Genomic DNA, 22,313 nt, shown 5'->3' on the forward strand with positions numbered 1-22,313 from the left:
CATGTTCTTCACTCAGCACCCTGACCTGAACACTGAGTCACCTGTGGCCCTCCTTTAACACAGAGTTTCTAAGTTTCTGGTGTGTCAGGGAGTATCTGAACAGCACTTTTCCAATCCCTAAATGGAGAGCACTAGCTTTGTTTTCAGGGGACAGAGTTTAAAAAATAAACTTGTCAAATCACTTCCCTATACTATTCTCTTCAGCCTATCAAAAATAGCCAGGTAGTAAAATCCTTTTAGAAGGCTGAAATATCACTTCAGAAGAAGTTGTGTGACAAAAATGCATCAAATAATTCTAGTCTTCCTATCTTTCTAAAGGGAAGCTGGCAAATTAAGCAATGACCAGTTACACAGTATTCTCCAAAAGAGAGCTTTACAAATTTTAGTATTAGTGACATGCCATTTCATAGAAAAGCTGAGTCCAAAAGAAAACTGAAGCGTGGCACATTTTATATTGATCAAAATAAATGTTTCATCACTAAAGTAGTAGTGCTGAACAAAGTTGCCATTAAAAAGGAAATGATGAAACTGGTGTCCCCAATAGGACATCCTGGAATCAATGCTAGCTCTGAAAGGAGAAGCTTCAAGTCAACACAAGCAGCAAGAAGGGTATTTCCACCCAATGGCTACTATCTTGTGTTTTCACTTACCCTTGCCCTAAAGTATTTCTGTTGAATCCTCTATTCTTTCGACTCCCTCCAGCTAATTCTCCTGCATGCTGTCCCATATGACTTGTCACTCTCCTTCACTCCTAGCTGTATTTAAGTATCACTTGTGAGGTCCCCAGACAGCAGAATCCCAAACATACCTCACCTGAGACAGTATTAAGATCCAACTAATCAGGACCACAGGAAAGTCTCTCTCATCTCTAGCATAATCCCACTAAGTGAGCTGGCTGAAAAAAAAAAATGACGGCTACAAAACCAAAGGAATTCAGCGAAGGAATTCCTATCCTGGGGGTAGGCATCCTAGTGCCTGCGCAACACAAGTACCAGTTAACAGTACATGCTGCTTAGTATACAAAGCTACTCTAGCAAAAAGTGTGGGATAAGTTTGTCATACTTCACTCAACTATAGCGAGGATATTGGGTCTCAGACTCTTAGCATTACAATATGTAATAACTGTGACAGATCTAGTGCTGTATCAGCCTCTGCTCTCCAGTAGCTCCCCAAAGCAAACTTACTGCCCAAATACTGAGATTTATTAATTGGGCCTATGCAGACTGCTTACATATAACTTCAAAGTCACAAGTTCTCTCTGACCTTCTGACTTGGGCTTTCAAGCAACATGGTTGTGAGACCCGTAACAGCAGACACTGTTCAACTGAAGAACTTCTACTTAGCAATAATTCTCCATCTAGATACAGAAAAATGCTGACCACATAGGCTACAAAACACTGTGCAGCATCTCTCCCCAGTGAATGCTACATATAGCACAAGTATCTCAATATTATAAAGCATTACACTCTATGGGTAAGAAAAAAATGATCCTACAGGTTTCTGTACCAGAAAGCCAGTTCTTATAAAAGAAACCTCTCTGAAAAGAAACTTAATGCACCTAATGGATTTGGACTTCAGAACACAGAGGGGGAGAGCAAGTAATTGTAAGAAGCCTGATACTACATTGCTGAGCTCCTCCTGGAGGGATTCCCTCCTATAAAACTTCTGAATTAACTGGCCAGGGAAAGTAACAATAGAGAGTTCCTATGGTTGACACAAAAAAGATGCTGCCCTTTAAAATTCCAAAGACGCAAGCATGGGACAGATTTAAAGTTAAAAAAAGAGCAGCAACTTTTATGGAAAGAAAAAAAAAAATTGCTGATGTTTTCTTCACTCTTGTTTTTGCAATTTTACATATGTATACTTATGACATAAAAGTGCATGAGTGGAGAGGTAAGTTTAGTTATAAGTTGAGGACTGTCACCAAATCCAGCTCAGGTCCTGCAAAGAGTGATCTCCTCCACCTGAACCATTACAGCATCCTACTGTTCTAATGAAAATTATGTTGAGGTGTCCCATGGCATGACCAGGGTTGCCAGTAGCAGATAACGTCAGTAAAACTATGGAGGGAGGAAGGCTAACAGTTCCTGTCCTGCCTCTCAGGTGACCTACTCCACCTACCGTCCAAAGAGGGACAGAGGCAGCAAACACCCAAAAAAACCTCTTGGGTCTTGGCAGCATGTTAATAATGCCAGGCTTACCAGTGTTTGCTTCTAAGTAAGCACGTTTTATTTATTTAGACACCATCAGCAACAAAACAAAAAGTCATTTTTCAGCTGTCCATAATTCAGAATGTGAATGCAAAACTAAAAAAAAAACTCTTTGAACAAATAGATTCAACCTTTCCAAGTATTTCTGAGTACCTTATTTGGAGCAATTTTCTTGCATACAAAAGGGCCAAATAAGGCAGAAAGACTATCCAGCTGGGCTTAAAAATGCCCTGCCACACCTACAACTATTCAACAGTCTGGAAAAAAACAAAGTGAAGACAGCAGGCTGCAATTCTTCTAGTGAAGCTCATAACATAGGCAAAAATCACAATACTGACACATTGTCCATAGGGACTGAAGTTCCCAACTTTGCTCACAGTCAATGCCTGGATCAAGTTCAGGCCAAGTGGGAGTACTGCATGTGCAAGCCTGCAGTCTCTGGGCTGCCCTCTACACCAACCAGGGTAGTTGAACTTTGCTCAGTGTTACAGTTTCCAGTGATCAAAGTTCAAGCAGCTAGCTGCAAACTTCAGATGCTATTTACTTTCACTTCCTTTCAGAGTAACGGAGCTTCCCAGTTTAACCAGAAAATATTCAGCAGTCAGGTTTTCGATTTTTTTTTTTAATCCAGTTTTTTTTAGTCTAACATCCTCAAAAACAGCTAGCAAGCCTGACAATACACTTGCTGCCATTGTGTGGCACTTTGCTAGGAACTCCAAGTATAAAGACTAACAAACATTTTATTGAAATCAATCTTAATAAACAGAAAGCCACAGGTTAGAGGATGAAGATGACAATGTAATCAAGAAAACTGAATCCTTGTAAGGCCTCATCTTTGTAGTTGGAACATTTCATATGTTCATGTTTCCTATTTCAAGATTCCATATCCCTCTAATGAAGCACTTACAGAAAGTTCAGTGTAAACAGGAGAGTGAAGTTGTCTTCAACAAGGTCAAGTAACCAAGTGCTTGAGCAAGCACCTGCTTAAGAAACAACATCAAGTAACCAAATGCTGTCTCAAAGAGGTTTGCCCCCCCCCCCCCCTTTTTTTTAAATGAGAAGTTTATCTACACACAAGAATTTTAAATAAATACTAGCAGCTTCCTGGCAATAATCCCCAAAATGTAACAGCAACCCATAGCCCCTCTTACCACTTCAGAGTTAAGTTTCTTCCAGAAATAGAGACACAGATAGCTCCACAAAAATGAGCTATATATTCTAACACACACCTCACACACACAGTACGTGATAAATACCTCACCTATGTCCCACCCATGAAATTATATCTTTCACAGAATTATTTCACTGCACAGAGAAGTTGCTGAGCTTCAATATTCATGGCAAAGTGAGGACAAGGTAAAAGTAGGCAAAGCTATAAACAGCAGCACTGAGATGTGGGGAACATGTGGCAAATGTATGCGTAAGACAGCCCAAGAAAATGCTTGGTGAATGAAACAAAGAAAAAAAAAATCAGTAATGTCCTTTATGTCTGCAGGCTTTATAGTTGCTCTTTTCTGTAGTCCTTCCTCCCAGCCTTCCATTATCACTAAGTTAATGCACAGCTCATGACTAACCAGCTGCACCCTGTAACTCTATACAGGTGTCTGTGTGCAGAGAGAGAAACCTTATGTTCACAGTTGCCTCCCTCCATTCAATATTCAGAAGCCATTTTAGCATACAATTTCAGGAATTTGTTCCCATTGGAGTAGCACAGAGCCCATTCTGTGACCACTTTCACTCTACAGAGAAAAAAAAAAAAAACCCAGTGGATGTTTTCAAGTTTATCAATTTATACTGAATCAAAATCAACCACTTCGAAAATAAAATACAAACATGTGCTTTGATGATCTGTTCAAATCTGTCTAAACCTAGGTAATTTCCTAGGCTTCAGAAATACATGATCCCACCCTTGCAGTCTCACCTAGCTTCACACGTGGTCTGTGCACTGTCATTCTGAACCACAAGAATTTGAACGGCTGTCTCGTATGGAGAGCATCAGTGGTGTAATTAGGCTGAACAGTACTCAAACCTCTCTCCTAGTCAGGAAAAACACAGGCACTTGGCCAATTACGTTCCCTGACAGGTGAGGTCCCCAATACTCGTCTTACAGCTGGACTGATTGGACAAGTAAGAAAAGGCATAAAACAGGCCAGTGTTTCTTCTTTTCATTACTTGATCATATGAGTCTCTTCATCAGCATCATAAAACTCCTCATCTTCACTTCCACTCCCTGCAGAACTGTCTTTGTCTCCAGACTAGAAACAAAAATGAAGTCATTGGTTAGCACAGAAGCCACTAAATCAATCTCAAAATACATAAGCATGAACCATTACACTTCTGTTGGAATGCTGGTAGAGAAAAAGTAAGAAGAGACAGGTCAAATCACTGTATTAAAACTTTCTAAAAGACATTATGCGAATTAAGATTTCTTTGTGTCCTTGATTCTTCAAAATCTCTTTTAAAGAGACGGGCTTTTAGTGGATGGACCTTCTCTGCTCCATCTGTACACTAGAGAATACATGCAGGAGAGAGACTGGCTAGAATGGTTCTGAAGTGATAATCTGCTCAGCTTTCTTAAATTAAGTCTAAGGTCCCTACTCTGTGGTGAGCTACTGGAAACAGAGGCTCAGAACACACAGATTACTTGATTAGGTAAAAGCTTCTCCATCCTGAATTGCTACTTCTCCATATGTAGCATGGGCATTTTCCTATGCAAGTTTAATTAAAAAGATCCCCCTGCAATACTAACTAAAGGTGTTATGGAAAAGGGAAAAAACATTACCACTTCATACGTACAGAAAGTAAACTCCCTATTAGAGGCATACCTACTCCAGCCAGAGTCCTTTTAAAAACGTAATTAGTTTGGGTATGTGATGTAAAAGTCAGCTATTACAACTAATTGATTTTTATTTGGCCAGTGTAGCATTTTTCCATGGAACTGATACAAATTATTCCAGTTAAAAAGATACTCTTGCTAGTATAAACTCCATCTAGTTTGAGAATTTAGGATTTTTTTCCAGTATACTTGCATCTACCCTAAGACTTCTGCCTGCCTAGTCAAATGCGAAGAAGGGTTAGAGAGAGAGGGTGAAAAAAATAGAGAAATGGAAATCATGTTCCTGACTGACAGTACTACGCAAGCAAAATCTGTAGCTTTAGATCTGTCTTCAGAGGAGTTTTGCTACAGCAATGTATGTTAACTGCAAAGGAAATTCAATTCAGTTTGAGCACTAAGACCTGTCAGAAGATATAAAGGGAATCATGGCATGCTTTTTTCTGGATTTCTAAAATTATTTGAGGAAAGTCAGGCTATCACTGGATGCTGTCCAACTTGAATATCACACTCATGTACGTTAACAGGGACAAAACCTCCACTCTGGGCAACCAGAATGCACGTTATTCTGAAAGTGGTACAAAAGGACAATGGATTCCATGGGGGGAATTCAGGGTATGTCAAATCAATTCTACATCTTTCTTACAGCAGCTTCGTAAGACCCCTCCATGGCCTTGTCAAGTAGGGTTAATGTTTAACAGCTTTCCATTTTATCAGCGCTTTCTTTGTAAGCTTTAAAATAAACCCCTAATGTGTCACAGACTTTCCAGATACAACTTCACTGAAGTTACAGGATTACTTCAGGCCTGAACCAACAACTTTTTTTTCATTTGGATTCAATAATTTTAATCCATCTGGGGAAAAGTGTTCCTGTAGAACATTTTTTTTTCTTTTTTTATTTTTTTTTTCTTTTGTGGATCCTGTTCAGGTTGGGATTTTTAAGAAGCTTGCAGAAGTGTAAGCAGGGAAGATTTAAACCTGAGAAGACTGCTTGACATAAGTGAACCAAGTTGTGCAACAACTGATAGACAATAATTGTCACCCCAAAGGGCAATGCTGACCTTACTTGGTTAGAAAGGAAAATAAAAACGTGACTTTACCCCTCTAAGTCTAACACCTGCACTGTTTGCTAGAATTGTTTTTTGTTGGTAAACCATCTGCACAGTTAAGATGTAATAATGATGTAATTACCAAAATAACAGCTGGTGTAAACTTGATGTAAATATATATGATGGATTTGTGTACCCAGCAAAAATGTGGTGCCATAACACATTATCCAGTATGGTTAAAAACGTTTATAAAATGTGCATGTAAAGTAGCTGAAGTATAAAATTAATTGTTACAGGGCTGCCTCTTTCAAGGTTTCTTCAAGGGTGCTTTTGTCACTAAACTGTGCTGTCCTGTCAAGAATTATTACAGCTAAAATTGGTAAACAAGGCAATATGTTGAAGCCTTTGAAAGGAAGCAACTGTTCTCATTCTAGAAATAAACGTTACTCTGCCTCCTGATTTCTGTGAAAATACGTTTATGACTACCTGTGAATCGCAGACTGCTTGACCAAAAATTAATCAAATGAAAGTAAAAGGTGTTATAAGGATCCTGTCTCATTTCAACCTAATGGGACAACTAAAATTTTTTGTTATGAGTTGCCCTTCAAGTCTTCTGACTACTTATTCAATTTTTATTATTGATACTTAAAATTTTGGGACCAGGATTTAAACATTAAAACCTTACTCAAATTCAAATGCCCCACTCCCAGCTCTATAGCTACTTCTCTCTAATCCCACTCCATTTGCAGAGGAGCAGCCATGTAAAAAAACCTCCACACAACTGGAAGATGTACACACCTCAAGAGGTGCCCAGGAGTTTGACAAAATGAAGTATAAGGTGATAATAAAACACAACATTCAAGGAAACCTCACTGAAAAACATGCTGCTGCCACATTTATTTATGCTTATGCCTGGGAGTTTTGTAGTTCCAACATTTTCAATGAATCTCATTTCCCAGAATCAGTGGGACAGATCTCAGAGGTTAGTCTAGCTTTAACCCATTTAAAGACTCTCTAGGATAGACCTAACAATCGACTTTGCACAACAGCCAGTGCAGGTCAGGACGGAAGTATAGTGTGCTGCCTTTGAGAACAGCCCTTCACAAACAGGCTTCTGTTTTTGTTAACATCTAAGGCTTCTCAAACTTCAATGGCCATCTTTGCATGAAGTACGCTGCAGCAATCTGTCAGAGATTAGAGAGGCACAGGCACCACTGAGTCCTTTATCCCAAAGAAAAAAATTGTAAGCTTTGGGCCTTGAAGGGATGAATTAACCCAGCTATGTTTCAACTTGCATTTCCAGACAACATTTCAGACATGATGGTAAGGTTACTAAACTATCTTCTGTATCTCCTTGGGGCCTACCTTCCACAGGCCAAGAATCACTACCCTAATCTATTTAGAGTGGCATATTCAAGCTGACAGCCGAAATAAACACAACAGAAAAGTACTAGGAAAAAAAATGAATATACCTGAGAGCCATCTAGGGCTTGCAATGACATGGCTTCATCACCCAGCCTCCAATATGAGCATACCTGCAGGTCTGAAATAGTTTCTAGCAAAGGGCTATTTAAGGTCTCTGGCAACAATAAACTTAAGAGCCCAGACAAAAGACCAGTTGCTCCAAACACAATGTAAGGCAGAGACCACTGTACAGATTTCTGGAAAAAAGAAGAGAGAGTTAGGGTGAGATTGGTTCCTTCTAGTTCATACTGCATATTAAAATACTTAACCTTTACAACCATTGCATCTGGCAAGTGTTTGTGTTCATATTTAGCATAAAAGTTACCAATCCTACTGGGTTTTTTTTTGTTTTGTTTTGTTTTGTTTTTGTTTTTGTTTTTTTTTTAAACCGATATTGTCAATTGTATCTTATCAATACTATTAGATCCACACAGATTTTGGGATGGACTTTAAAAGAAATGCCTGCTGAATTTATACTCAATTCTTGTCTATAACATATGTCCTTTTTAACAAACGCAACATCACTTTGTAGTATGGAAGAGATATCACAGAATCACAGACATGCTGGATGGGAGAGATCTCTTGAGGTCATCTAGGCCAAACACCTACTCTAAGCAAGACTACAGCCAACACTAGACCAGGTCAATCATAGCTTTGTGTAACCAAATATTGAAAAAACCCTCCAAGGATGGAGATTACCCTCTGAGTAGGCTGTTCCAGGGCTGCATTAAGCCTCTCAGGAAATTTGGAAAATAGTCTTTTTATCTACCCCCAAGCCAAAACTTGTGGCCATTAACCCCTGCTGAACTGTTCCACACTGCTGGGAAGATCAAAGGTGCAATATTCCTTCAAGCTTTCATCTGAAGCCATGTACTCTAGGCCCCTGACCATCTTAGTTACCCTCCACTGGACCCTCCCCAGATTTTTCAACATCCCTCTAGAACTGGGAGGGAACTTAATCTGTGGGCCACATACTGAATAGGGCCTGATGTAGCTCAGTGTGAAGTTTGCCTGTTTGTGATGAGAGGACACTGCTAGCTCCTGTTTAACTTGTCATCCATTGTTGTACCTGGGTCTCTTCCAGCAAGGCTGCTACTCAGCCAGTTGGTTCCCAGCATGTACCAACCATGTAATTAGTCCACACCAGAAACAGAATTTTATTCTCCTTGTTGGCCTTCATGGGATTTCTGTTGGTCCAAAAGGTCCCACTGGACTCAAGATCTACCATTTGGTGTGCCAATCACTCCTCCTTATTTTGCATCCTCTAAAATATGAGAAGGTTGTATTCTGTCTTATCTTCCACTTCTCACCAGCCACCAAATACTGAGCCTGTCACTACCCCTTTGATCCTGGTGGTCCATGCAACATTCAAATCTAATATTCCTTTCATCCAGGACATACTTCCTCAGCTTCCAAACAAGAATGCTTCGGGACTGTGTCAAAAGTCTTACAAAAGCCTTTCTTGCTCTCCTCTGTTTCCTCATCCATATAACCTTCTGTGATGAAATGCTGATTATCAAATCAAACTGGCTGAGAATGAATTGTCCTTAGTAAATCCATGTTCACTGATCCTGATTACCTTCTTGGCCTTCACATGCTCAGAAACAGACGCTGAGAGGTCATGTCCCATGATCTTCCCAGAGACTGAGTTTGAGCTACTCAGCCTGTAACTCCCTGGATCCACTTTCTGATCTTAAAGAGGCACATAGCATTAGCTTCTCACCCTTCCCCTACCACGCCCCTCAATTATCAGTGACCTTTCTCTACAACCATGATTTATCACAGATGATGGACACTTGCCTTACTATCACAGCCAGCTCTTTCACCACCTCTTAGGGAATCCTACCCCCTGGAAAGGAAACCTTTCAGCTTTAAGTGTTCTTGAACCTATTGCTCCTCCACTGTTTGCTGGCCCTCTGCTTCCTCAACTGTGCTGATATGCAGAGTCTTAGGGTCAGGCTTTGCCTATGAAGGCTAAAGCAAAAGTGTGAAGTAATTCAGCTTATTCCATCTCATCCACCAATAGGATGTCCATCCCATTCAACAACAGGCTAAACATTTTCTCTGAATTTCCTTTAGCTGATGAATCCATATTTATGCTCCTTGCTAGTTTTATCTTCAATTGAGGTTTGGCCTTCCTGTCATCACCCCTGACAGCCTAAGCAATGTTTATACTCCTCCTTTGATGCCTGTCCCTGTTTTCACATGGCTTGTTACAAGCAAAACTACACTGGGGAAAGGGGTGTGCAAAAATACGAGTCATCTACAATATAGCTCCAAAATGTGTACGTTCACTTTCAGACGACCAGTAAAGCAGGCTTATATATAAAAAGGCAAGAGTTTAGCTGTTTGTTTCAAAAACTCACTTTGTATACTAAAGAGCAATTATAAATTGAGAAAATAACAGGCTATGATCAAATGCAAGAGCAACATTTCATCTCTTATCTCAGCAATTAACTTGTCCCATTCCCACCCTTTTTATAAGATCCCCAGAAAAAAGATACTGAAAACGCATTAAAATAGCTGAAGAAATTCCAAAGCACAAAAATACTTAATTCTTTCCTCAAATCAATGTTCATTTGTTATTTAAACAGAGCTATTTCCACTTTCATGGGACCCCTTCAAACATGATGATCCAAGATTTGTGTCTCCTGCAGTGCTAAATCTCTGCTAGATACAACACAATGGATTGCCCCAACTGCTACATAAAAGCTGCCTATTAAATCTACCTGGGAGACCTGCACCAATCTTGGCTTTGCCTGTTGTACCGCAGAGGTGCCTGCACTCTTACCTACCCAATGTTTCATTCTGCAGACTAAAAGGCTCACTGTGCTCATCTGCCCTTTTGCTAGCCCTCTGCCTGACATAACTTTCCTCTGCCATTTGCCATCTTGTTATTCCAGATGAAATCTGCCCCATTAAAGGAATTGTCACTTGACCTCAGCAAGCAGTTTGTGTGAAAAACTGGCACACTCTTTTACCTGCATTTACCTCTTTTACACATAAGACTATGAACATAGAAGAAAGTAACAGTATCATCCCCATGTTTCATTCTTCAGAATTTTTCTTAGCCTTGACAGACTGCTGTGAAGTTTGTGCTCAAAAGCCCTGCCAGTATATCAGGTCTCCACATCATCATCTTCATTCATTGAAAGATAAACCACTTTGCTGATAATTATAATACACAGATATTCAGTGAAGTGCACTGATGGTAAAACTGATTTATTCTCAGAAATACGAGTTACTGAGCCCGTATGCTTTATCCTGATGCAGTAGATCTTTTAACTATGTGGGTTTTTTGCTATTGCTTGCTTTTGGTTTAAAATCAGGTAATCACCATCTTGGTATTTTGAAATTACTATACTGCTAAAGTCCACTAGTTAAGTCTCAAAATTCTTACAGGGCTAAAACACCTTCTGAACTAAATAATGTTGAGTTTTTGTCTAATCACACAGATTATATCACAATGCCTTTGGCCTACCACGATACTGTTAAGACATGCAATTTACAGATCTTAGTTTATATACATAATTTATCCAAAATATTCCCACCTCTGTAAGCCTCTGATACATCAGAGCCACAACAAAAATATACGTAACAGTGAGAAGTTCAGACTAACCAATGAAGGGACGAAAGGAGCAATGATTCCACCAACACGGGAAAACATGGAGCAGGCACCCATTCCAACATTCCTGAGAAGAAAACAAAAATCATTAATCAGTGATGTTTGCATAGGAGAAATTATGACTTTTGAAAAGTGCCATTGAGCAAGGAAAAAAAAAAATCTCAGTCATGACCCTGACCACGTTAACCGGCAAAGAAAAATCAACGTAAGTGAAAGCATCCCAAGGTGGAAATTAAAACATATGCTTTGTGCTTAGAGAGAAGCAAAAATCCCCTGCACGTTCAGAATTCTAACATACATACACCTATAGAGGGGCAAAAAAAGTCGATTTCAGTTAATGCATCTTGTGTCTGCCTGAAACTTTGGCTAAATTCCTTTATCCAAATCCTATTTATCAGCAGATTTGCCCACCCATGAAAGAGACCACAGTATAGTTTCACTGTGGCTGATCATCAACAATAATACCTGGTTAAAATATCTATTAAAAATTGCACCCCTATGATAGACGCTTTTGTCTGCTCTGTCAGCACAAGCATGGAGTACTTCTGCCTCTCACTGCCATAGAGTGAAACCTTACTGTTGCTTACATATGGCATATGAAGCATCAAGTTACTTTCACAAAGCTTATGGACCAGTCATCTTCAATGTTCACATACCAAGCAGCCAAAGGACTATTTTACTGTCATAGAAAGAATATGGTTAGTCTGAAGAGAACACTGCAAATTTGAGGGAAGTGAGAAGAAGATAAGGGAAGAAATTTAGCATATAAAACTACAGATAACCATTACATGTAACTAACAATCTCAAATGAAAAGGTATAGTTAATAGAAAAAGTAACAGAGAAGTAAAAGGTGATCAGGTAAGAGAACCAGAAAAATGAAGACCTTAAAATTAACTTGTGTTACCTGATCACTGTGGGATAAAGTTCTGATGTGTAGATGTAGACAATGTTAAATGCAGCACTGATTGTCAGTTTCCCCAGCAAAGACAGAGAGCGACTATTCACCACTGCAAACACTCCAGTATCTGATAAGAGAAAATGTGACTCCTGTAAGGCTTTCGAGCACTTAAATACATCTCCGTAATCATTTCAATCACACAACAGTATGGAGTGAAAAGGAATCTACTGAAGAATCTGCTATGACAGCCAAGCGTTTTTGTATTAAAGGACAGTATTTGTCAGAAGTGATCTGTACCATCAGGAGAACTCTCAAAACCCAAGAGAATCCAAGGAGCCTTCTTTTAAGCAGTAATGGCAGAAATCATCCAACACAGTTTATATTCTGTGTCTACAGACCTATCACCTTTATCTGTGCAATCAAATTTGTACAAAGAGGAAAACTCTCCTTGTGAGAAAGAATAACTGTGAAAGAATAACTGAGAAAATGGATTTTAAATTCATGGCAGACTTTCTACTATCCCAACATTGTTTCCATTCTATTAAATATAATCCAACATAAAAAGACTGGGTTAAATGACTGAACAGTCCCAGAGAATACAGGATGGAACTATTGCTCAATACCAGAAAAAAAGAGAACCCGAGTTTTCCTTTCCTTGTCCTCAGTGTTACAATAAGTGACATCTTTAAAGCATTAAACTCCTGCCTTAAGGCTCTACTAGAACATGAAATTTTAGAAGTGTAAGATAAAAATCCTATAAACATAGTAAAAGCTGAAACTAAAACAACATTTTCTGAGTCTACCACTAATAAAATACTAAAATAGTTCTGTTGGTAAGTTGAAGAAAAGAATAATGGATACATTTTTCAAAATTGAGCAAGTTCTTTTAGTAACAAGAGCCCTATTCCGTGTCAAGCCCATAGTATGATAACATGCTTCTAACATTATTACTTTGGAAGAAAAACAAAAGACAGGAAGGTGCTGTAAATTTTAAGTTTATATACTGAGCATGATGTCGTAAGGTATGGAATAGCCCTTTGGCCAGTTTGGGTCAGCTGTCCTGGCTGTGCTCCCTCCCAGTTTCTTGTGCACCTGGCAGAGCATGGGCAGCTGAAAAGTCCTTGACTAGTGTAAACATTACTTAGCAACAACTAAAACACCAGTGTGTTATCAATACTATTCTCATACTAAAATCCAAAACACAGCACTAGACCAGCTACTAGGAAGAAAATTAACTCTATCCCAGCCGAAACCAGGACAATAAGCCATTACTGCTTTGAACAAATCACGGTCAGTAGAGACAGGTGCTTGCTTCTAGCCGGTTAGCCATTTCACTTCCTAAGGTACTTTGCTCCTGGTTGACTTTGGCAGTTCAGCACACAGCTGATTTCCTGGAGTCTGGCAGTTCTATCCTCTGAAAAATCTCTTTCTTTTCACATGTTATACTTGGACTGATATGCAAACACTACTTTATGACTGGTACCAGCCTAACCAGAGTATCTCTGAGTGTCTGGGCTCTAGCATCTGGAATACTTCTGGAAACTTCAGTGGCACTCCTTTAAAAAAAGTTTTACCTATTAGATTCATTCCATCTAGATCAACTTATGCATACTCTCATCAGAAATGTTTAATCTTTTTGAATTGTGCTTCAAATGTTTGAAGGATTTTCTCTCCATATGACAGGTGTTATACATGCACAAATCTTACAAGCTGAGATGAATCTATGTACCTAGTTTTCAAAGGAAAAATTCTTCACTGTGCAATTTTGTTTCTATCATTTGAAAAACATCTGAAAATGAAGAAATGAACATCAGCGTGTCTTTACAAAAAACACATTTCATTTCACATTTCTTAAACACCCCTTGCTTCAGAAGATTTTCAGAATGCTCTCTGAACTATAAGTTATGTGGCCACATTATTAATACCACAATCACACCAGTCTTGAACATTACAGAGCAGTGAGGAAAAGATGGAAACTTGCCCCAAGATTCAATTTGTAGGATCTTTTGACATTGGTCTTTCACTTGGAGAGATACATACAAGTTGTATGGGAACTACTTACACTGACCTATCATTTGGCTAATGGAGCTACCCCAAGAAACATAATTCTTTGGGATTAAGTCAGAAACACTGGAAAGGAGTGACTGATGTGATCAGAAGCAAGGGGCAGAATCCAAAGACAAAAGTTCAAATCCAAGCCTTTCTAACAAGCTTTCCTTAAGGTCTTAGGAAGATTGCTGCTTATCCTTTTTGCGAGTTAGCTTCTCTGGCTTCAAAAATTGAGACTCACATGTGGTATGAGCTTCATCTACTGGCAACCATGAAATTCTTAGGCTGTAGGATGCTGTGTTTACAACTTATCACATACTCCAGAAACAAAAGGAAATATTTACCTTTCTTTTTAGGAAGAAACATGACAATAAGACAAGCCAATCCTCCCAGGAACAGAAATGCACTCAGTGTTCGCTTCCGACCAAACCTGATGTGCAAGGATAACAAAGCTTTATTCTGCATTAGATCTGTAGTTTGCAGAGCAATGAGTCCTCTAAATTCACGTTGCCTCTTTATTTGCAGTTGGAAATTCTGAATGCCATCTCTCACAAACGCTTCCTCTCACACTGTTTTTAAACAAGCACTCTTAACTAACTACTGCACTCTTAACAAAATGAGCATCAAGAAGTCCTTATGCAGTGGCTGACAATTTCTAGGATTTTGATTTGCTTCCCACTGTGCGTGCATGTTTGTAAAACTCCTCAGGAGACATGTAGAGAAGAGATTGGGAGGTGAATTCCACAAAAAGTGAAAGACATTGTCCAGAGTATCATGCCTCAGGAAAAAGCTAAATATCTGAATCAATAGCTCTGCTCACATACTAGTGCACACAGCAGCTATTACATGAAACCACATGACAACTTCAGTTGAGTTTAGTCGCAATAGCTTTGACATAACAGTGAGAATGGGGATTACAAGAGAGAGGTGGGAAGAATGCCATCTTGTGTTAGCATGGAGTCAGCACAGCTAGGTTCGACTGATAGAGGAGATCAGCCTCACTCCTGAGCCAAATTTAGATGGCTCATTAATAAGTGAGGTACTGAGAACAAGTTACACTGTTGTTATTTGAAATAAAGATATATTAATGGCACTTTCAAATAAAAATGCATTTCCAAGGAGAATATAACGAAGCAGTAAAATTGAAGCAGGAAGCCCCACACAACAGATAGAAGCCAGGAGATGCAATATACAGCAAGCCTATCTTTGAGAAAAACTATAACAAAACAAAGCCCTGAATGGGTTAATAAATTTCACACTTACCATTTTTGGTTAATCAAGTAAATACAGACTGGGTATGCTGGGATTTCTATCAACCCTGAAAGGGCTAAATTGGCATAAATACTTCCACCTAAGTCACCCACATTAAGGGTAAGACCATAGTAAACCAAACTGCACACAAACCTGCAAAAGACAGAAAGGGAGTAAAATCAGAGCTGCTGCTTTGCCTGCCAAATCAAAACACTGGTCTGGCATGATAAACTATATTTAGTGTTTCAGAAGATAGGTCTAAAATGTTTCTCTGCAAGTGTATGATGCTTTCTAGGTAAAGAAACCATTTTGTCTCTGCACAGACCCAATTCCTGACTTATTACTCAGTTAAACTTAAGACTACACTTAAGAAGAATGTGCATAAACCAGAATAAAGTTAAAATATGATCATGATTATATTACTTGACTTGAGAAATTATGTCTTTGTCCTTTTTGTTTTTATCAGGTTTCACTTTAGTCCATACTTTTCCAATTGTGTGTAAACTCTTTCTCAAACAGTTCAGATGACACTTCTGCCTTCTTTTAATTTCTACACCCTAGTCCAGTTTTAGTCATTCTCCCATTCTGATTTTTTTACTTTTCTTTTGTAACCCTGACTGGCTGTCTTCTTTACAGAGAGGAAAGGAACAGGTCACGATTCATTCTGCAGGAAATCAGCAATTCTCATTTAAGGAAAAGAAAAATCAACTATTCTGCAGTAAGCATTTGGAAAAGCAACAGGAAAACAGCTCTGTGTTGTCTGCTGACAAAAGAATGCCATTTAGTTTTTTCTTAATCAATACATCTTCCCCAAATACATGCATTATAAAAGCAACTATATGAAGAATAATGCCAGGGGACTCACATAAGGTTTATTTCAAAGTGGCAGCAAAAGACCTCAGGGATAGCAGTGCTATCTGAAACAAAATAGGCACTTTTGGAGAGTTAAATTTCTGCTAGTGACTAGAGGTAGTTCCTGCTCCCTGTTCCCATCATGCGTTCCTGCTCCTTACTACAGCAACTGCTAGCACTGGCAGCACTTTCTCTTAAGAAAATAAACACTCATTAGGCAAGGTAGACCACCCACCTGCTAATGGGCACCTTACACACAAAACAAAGAGTAATACATGTGACAAAGTACTGACACATAGCACTGGGCTAAAGAGGAGGACAGCATGACTAGTCTCAGCAGCCTTTGAGGGTCAGAAAAGAAGAGATAGTTCTCAACTATTTTGAGACTCAAAAAGCACGTCAGAAATGCAAAGATAAAACACCTCAGAACTAGATTGTAAAAATGGCTTCACATTAGATATGCACTAAGGAAATACTATAATACAAGGATCCTTTTTAGGTACAGTGTCCCTAATTATACTGGCTGAGACTAAGCACAATCTGCAGGATAAGCCATTTCTCAGCAACATGTTCTCTCAAAGACTTAGAGGCAACAGTAGCACAGCTGGGCCTACAAGTATTTCAAGTACCAGGTAAACATCATGATCAAGGTGCGTCCCAAGAGAATCTTATATCGGAACAGATCCAAGAAGCTGGCAGCCTCTCTGGAGCTCCTCTCTCCTGGGAGCTTTAATGAAAAAGTGCACTTCTGCTTGCGGTTCCTCTTTGCAATGAGGTAGAGGGCATCTTCTGCTTCATTCAGCCGGCCTTGTGAATAGAGCCAGCGAGGGGACTCTGGTATGAATCTGAAAAACACACACACACAGACAGACAGCTGTAGGGCTTTTCTCTTCTACGAGGCTGGACTTGGCTATGGAAAAAAGGCTGAAACACATTTCAGTATAACAAAGAATTTTTCAAACAACCCTTCAGGTATAGAATTCACTTATTGAAACAGAGAAGATGCATGTTGAAAGGAAAGGGAACATAAGTCACATGTAATTTAGATAGCAAGAAATTACAGTGAGTACATATATACACATGTACTTATACACACAATACTACAAATTACAGTATCATTAGGACTCTCTCTTAGGAGAATTCAGAATTAAGGAGGCACCACATTGCTACAAGTAACCACAGGATGTTTTTGTAACATTAACTAGTTGTCTTCTGTTCCTAATTTTCCAACTTTTTCCCAAATTCTCTCATGTAGACAGGAAGGCAGAGGCTGTGCAAAGGTAATACTCTTGCTCCCCATGTGCACTGTTCACTTGATAGGTTTAACTCCAACAGAGCCTACAAAACAAATCTTATTTTATTACTTCCAGATTCCCAAAACTAATTTAAACTCTAGTCTTTTGCCAGAAGCTTTTTAAGATTTTTGCTCTGACCAGAAGTGAGATTTTTTCCTTCAAATTTAAAGGAAAGTGATTCTGTGCTTTTATAAAAGAAAAGATCTTATAAAGGAATATGTTTTCTTCCCAACGATTAAAAAAAAAAAAATCGGATAGCATTTTCTGCAGACTAATTTTTAAGTAATGTGGAAGGGAGGCAGTGTGAAATTTGGAATAAAAAAAAAATCCTTTCTTACAGTAAGATAGGCCTCTGAGCACAGCTCTGAAGTCCCAAGCATAAAGCACTTCAAAAAAAAATTCTACATATCAATGTGAAAGTTAAAAATTTTTTCCAAAGGCCCCAAACACCACTTTAAGTTTTGAAATATCAGAAGTGTCATCTCTGCTTTTCACCTCATGAACAACCTCTAAGACCTTTCCTCCAGCTCTGATGCTTCCTTTGAAAGGATGTGTTGACTCTTTAGCAAAGAGCTTTATTCAAAAAGTTAGTTACTGAAGTTAAACAGATGTTGGAAGGAAAAAAGCCTTAAGTTTAAACAGCAGCTGAAGTTATTTTCTTCTTTCAGTTACTGAGATTTTGCTGTCAGGAAGTATATGAGAAAAAGAGCAGCACACTGCATCATACAGCTTTCAGTGCTGAAGTCCATAAACACAAAACCCCTACCATCTTAATAAAGAAGCTTTCTTCCTATTCTTTCCTAATCACATTTGAAAAATAAAAGGACGCTGCCTATTTTTTCCTTTTGCATGTCACCTTTAAGAGTGTATATGCAAGCAATTTTGATGCTGTTCCTTCTGTGTAAGCACAATTATAAGAGAAACATCATGTTATGTCATAACCGCAAAAGCATTTCTGTATCTTTTAACATGTATATATAGTGTCTTGTAGCATACAAGACAACAGTTTAGATCATCTACATATACCAGTTAAACAATAGGATGTGCTCCTACACCACTCTAGAGACTGTTCCCATCTACAGTAAGAACACATATACAATACAATGTACACTTACATTTTCAAATACTGCAGCACTGCTATTTAAAGAAAGCACAGAACATGGGGTGGTAGAGGTTGAGAGAAATACCTTAGTTACATCATTTCATATCACCCTAAGAAAGCACTTTGACTTGGTTGGTTGGTTTGTTGGTTGGGGGTTTTTTGTTTGTTTGGGGTTTTTTTTTCTTTTCTTATTTTTGACACCTTTCTTGATGAAACTCAGTTTGAAAAATAACTTACAGAGAGAGAAGAAAGACGACTGTTCCTTCCAGGTTAACCACAACAGCCAGAGTCCTCCAGGAACGAATGAAGTAGCCTAATAAAGCATACTGGGCAATTCCCACAGCAAAGAACAAGCCACCAATAGATCCTAATATACAATTAAGAACAAAACATTATCACTCCTTTAAGGAACATTATTAACTCTCAACACATGGGATCAGACAGAAGCTAACACTTCATTAAGAAAAATTCACTCAGCAATACAGACAGAACAACAGCTATTTGACCAAAGAACATTTTGTCCTTCACCCACGCAGGGCAGAAGTATTACATCTAATTGCAAAGATCAATACAAGTCCAAAAAGCACCATTCTACATCCTCCTTACCCAAAGCCCCATAAACAATTAAGTCTTGTAATTCCAAATATGTTTCAGCTTTCTATGTGTAAAAAAAAAAAAATACTACAAACCATTGGAAAACTGGTATTTTTAGGAATATATAGTATGCATTTGTGGCTCTCATGATTTAATAAGATATCCTGTTTTAAAACAGTCTCAGCATAGCACTTTTTTGGCACTTGTCATAGAGTGGGTAAGTCAGGGCCCAGAGTGGTAACGCTGCAATTTATACACATCAGATCTGAAGGACAGCTTCAACCCTAACAACCAAGACAGTTAAGGGTGTCTGTATCTTTTGTTCTAAGGTTGATTACCTCATGGGACAATTTTTTTTGTTTTAATATATAAGCAATAGTTATGTCATCTTCCCATTATATAAAAACACTTTTGATTTCTTTGAGAACTGCCAGGAATGAAAGAATTGATATTTAGCATACAAACACTAAGCTCTGTTTAGCAGAGTCCAAAATTCTGATGGATAGAGCTCAGCTATTATGAACCTTGGATGAGTATTTAGCTGTGTAACATTCACAGGGGATGTTTCAACTGGACCTTTGTCAACTTAAGTGATGCAGAAATCTGAATGGCCCCAAGTCATCTACTGTGCTTGTCTAAGGTTCATATTAAACAAAGCAGGGCTCAAAGACTGTGGTCACACAGATTCTCAAGCAGAGTTAAATTCACAACTGCTACAGTCTTAGCTTTGGTGTGACTCAAGTGGTGTGTGAGACTGAAATCTATAAATTCTGACAATAAAGACACTGACACTCAAACTTTACCTGCTAATGCCCAGTAGGCAGTACCCACACACTCATTCAGTAGGACAAAGGCCACCAGTGACATCCCACCATTCATCATCCCTACCAAGAAGCGAGACATGGCAAAGAATTCATATGAGGGTGAGAATCCATTTGCAATGGCAAACAAGATGTCCAGGGCAAAACCTGGAAAACAAGGCAAAAGGTTTCATTTCAGAAGAGTACCTAAAAAAAACCCAGAAGCATTTATCAGTATCTTTACTTGATGCTCAGTGGCATCTGTCCTAAGTAATCACAGTCAACAGCTACAACACACTGCTACATGCCACAGGTTTGGGCAGAAACTTAAGTACCTAAAGTCAGTACCATAAAAGGAGGGACACAAAAGGAGTGGTTTCTGATACATAATTTGCAGTACTAAACCTTCAAATTCAGTTCACAGCAATTTTTTCACATACCCAGAACTACTGTCTGGGTCCAGTTAAGATGGCTTGATATTTATCCCCATACAGAAGCCACAGATTAAATATATGACCAAATATCTCCCCTCATTCTTGGAAAGTAGTTCATACAAACTAGAGAAGAGAAAGTTACCAGGGGACAGTACATGGGGAGTTTGCACTGCATAGCAGGCCCACCTTTATCTGCTTTCAGTGAGGTTGTTCCTTTAAAAAAAACCAAAATCTGTTTTTTAATTCTACATGCTCATCCATTGACACACAACTTTATAAATACAACACAAAACATGAAGTTCCAAATGTTGTTTGATCTGGGGACAGTATAAAAGGCTTGTGAGCTTTAAAACACAATGAGGATCATAAATACATAAAAATTAAATCATGCAGACAGGAGATAAAAGGTGCAACACATTCCTAGCAGGTTATACATGTAAGAACATTGCTAACAAATTACTAGAAATATTAATTGCAACCTGTGGAGATCCCATGAGCATGACATGCATGAGCGTAAGGCTTTATGGTACGATTCCTAAATCCAGAACACCTTGACTGAACAGTCAAATACTAATTTCTTGCCCCTACTTATATTCCTGAAGTATACTGGAAGGACAAAAACAAAACAAAAACAAAAACCCAGCAAAGAAAAAAACCCCACAGCACATTATTCACTGCTGTGTATCAAGCTCTCAGCAGAAACTGGGCTCTTGTCACTGATCTTCAGAGACACAACATCTCCACCTCATTCATTTTGTTACATAGCAGTGGTTACCTGTAAGATAGACTTTCTTCCTCCCAAAGCGATCTGAGAGCTGGCCAAAGGAGATTGCTCCAACAAACACACCACTGAAGTAGAAAGAACTGGCAGCACTGACTTTGTACGATGTGTTGCCAATTAAAAACCACTGGAAGGAGGGGGAGCGGGGGGGAACACAAAAAGAAAAGGAGAATTAACCAGAATCCAAGCAGTTCACCAACAGCTAATAGTTGGAGGGGGACGACACATTCTTTGAGGAAGATCAAACTTTGCATAAATCTCCTAAGCATCACATTCAGTCAGTTGTCAGATAGTCACCAAAACACAACTGCTGTCTCCCAGACTCACCAGGTGGTACTAACCAATTGCACAGTTCCCTCACATCACATGCGGTCTTTGATTCTGAAATCAAGGACAAATCCCTCATTGAATATTAGAATTTTTGCAGCCTTCTCCCATTCTCCCTTTTATTGCCTTTTCTCACATAAATCTATTAGCTTAAATAGACTCAGTCCTACCTCTTGACATATGTCACTGCAGTGTGTAGCCATACTATGCAGAAATAAAAATTGTGGTTTATGTCCAAAGATAATCCTGCATAGGAGCCTTCTTATGAACTGTCTTGCCACTGAGAAACACTTTGGTAGCATTAGACAGGTTTTCTGGCATTGCAAATACTCTTTTTTTTTTTTTTTTTTTTTTTTTACAGTCTACTTTGTGTCACTTCCAATTCTTCTCAATTCCAAATACAAACCTGATCTTCATATGTTTGATTCTTACAGACTTAATGGCTCAGGTTGAACCTGACAGGAAATTCTTTCTCCCACAAAACTGTAGAATGAAAATATGCCATGCTCTCACTGTTCAAAAGTTATTTCCTTTTGTATTCTAAAAACTCCACATCTTGTGTTCTTTTTCTACTCCTCTTGCACCTTGAGATAATGTTTCCTCTTAGTGACACCCAGCTCTTCTTCCTGTGCTGGTAAACTGGCGATTATGTCATTATCCCTGCAATAACACTCTAATCTTCTCCTCGTAATCTTCTCTTCCTTTACCAAAACCCCATTAGATATCCTTTCTAGCAAAGCTTATATTA

The 22,313-nt window shown here is 38.8% G+C and overlaps 1 protein-coding gene across 2 annotated transcripts in view; it reads right to left on the reverse strand.

The window, feature by feature from the left end:
- Positions 1-3,978: 3,978 nt before the first annotated feature.
- SLC22A15 (solute carrier family 22 member 15) overlaps positions 3,979-22,313 on the reverse strand; it is a 35,082-nt gene continuing 16,747 nt past the window's right edge. The window contains exons 3-12 of one of the 2 annotated variants that reach the window (XM_075512451.1): positions 21,233-21,365; positions 20,027-20,107; positions 18,867-18,996; positions 16,862-17,077; positions 15,393-15,533; positions 14,474-14,559; positions 12,087-12,207; positions 11,176-11,248; positions 7,565-7,753; positions 3,979-4,465 (exon numbers count right to left, since the gene is read on the reverse strand). In XM_075512451.1, coding sequence (XP_075368566.1) covers positions 4,379-4,465; positions 7,565-7,753; positions 11,176-11,248; positions 12,087-12,207; positions 14,474-14,559; positions 15,393-15,533; positions 16,862-17,077; positions 18,867-18,996; positions 20,027-20,107; positions 21,233-21,365 — 1,257 coding nt within the window. In that variant the 3' untranslated portion in view covers positions 3,979-4,378. Of the gene's footprint in view, positions 4,466-7,564; positions 7,754-11,175; positions 11,249-12,086; positions 12,208-14,473; positions 14,560-15,392; positions 15,534-16,861; positions 17,078-18,866; positions 18,997-20,026; positions 20,192-21,232; positions 21,366-22,313 lie in introns of both variants that reach the window. The other variant, XM_075512443.1, reaches the window with a different exon arrangement.

This window comes from Mycteria americana, chromosome 1, assembly GCF_035582795.1.
Source record: "Mycteria americana isolate JAX WOST 10 ecotype Jacksonville Zoo and Gardens chromosome 1, USCA_MyAme_1.0, whole genome shotgun sequence".
In the NCBI taxonomy this organism is placed as follows: domain Eukaryota; kingdom Metazoa; phylum Chordata; class Aves; order Ciconiiformes; family Ciconiidae; genus Mycteria; species Mycteria americana.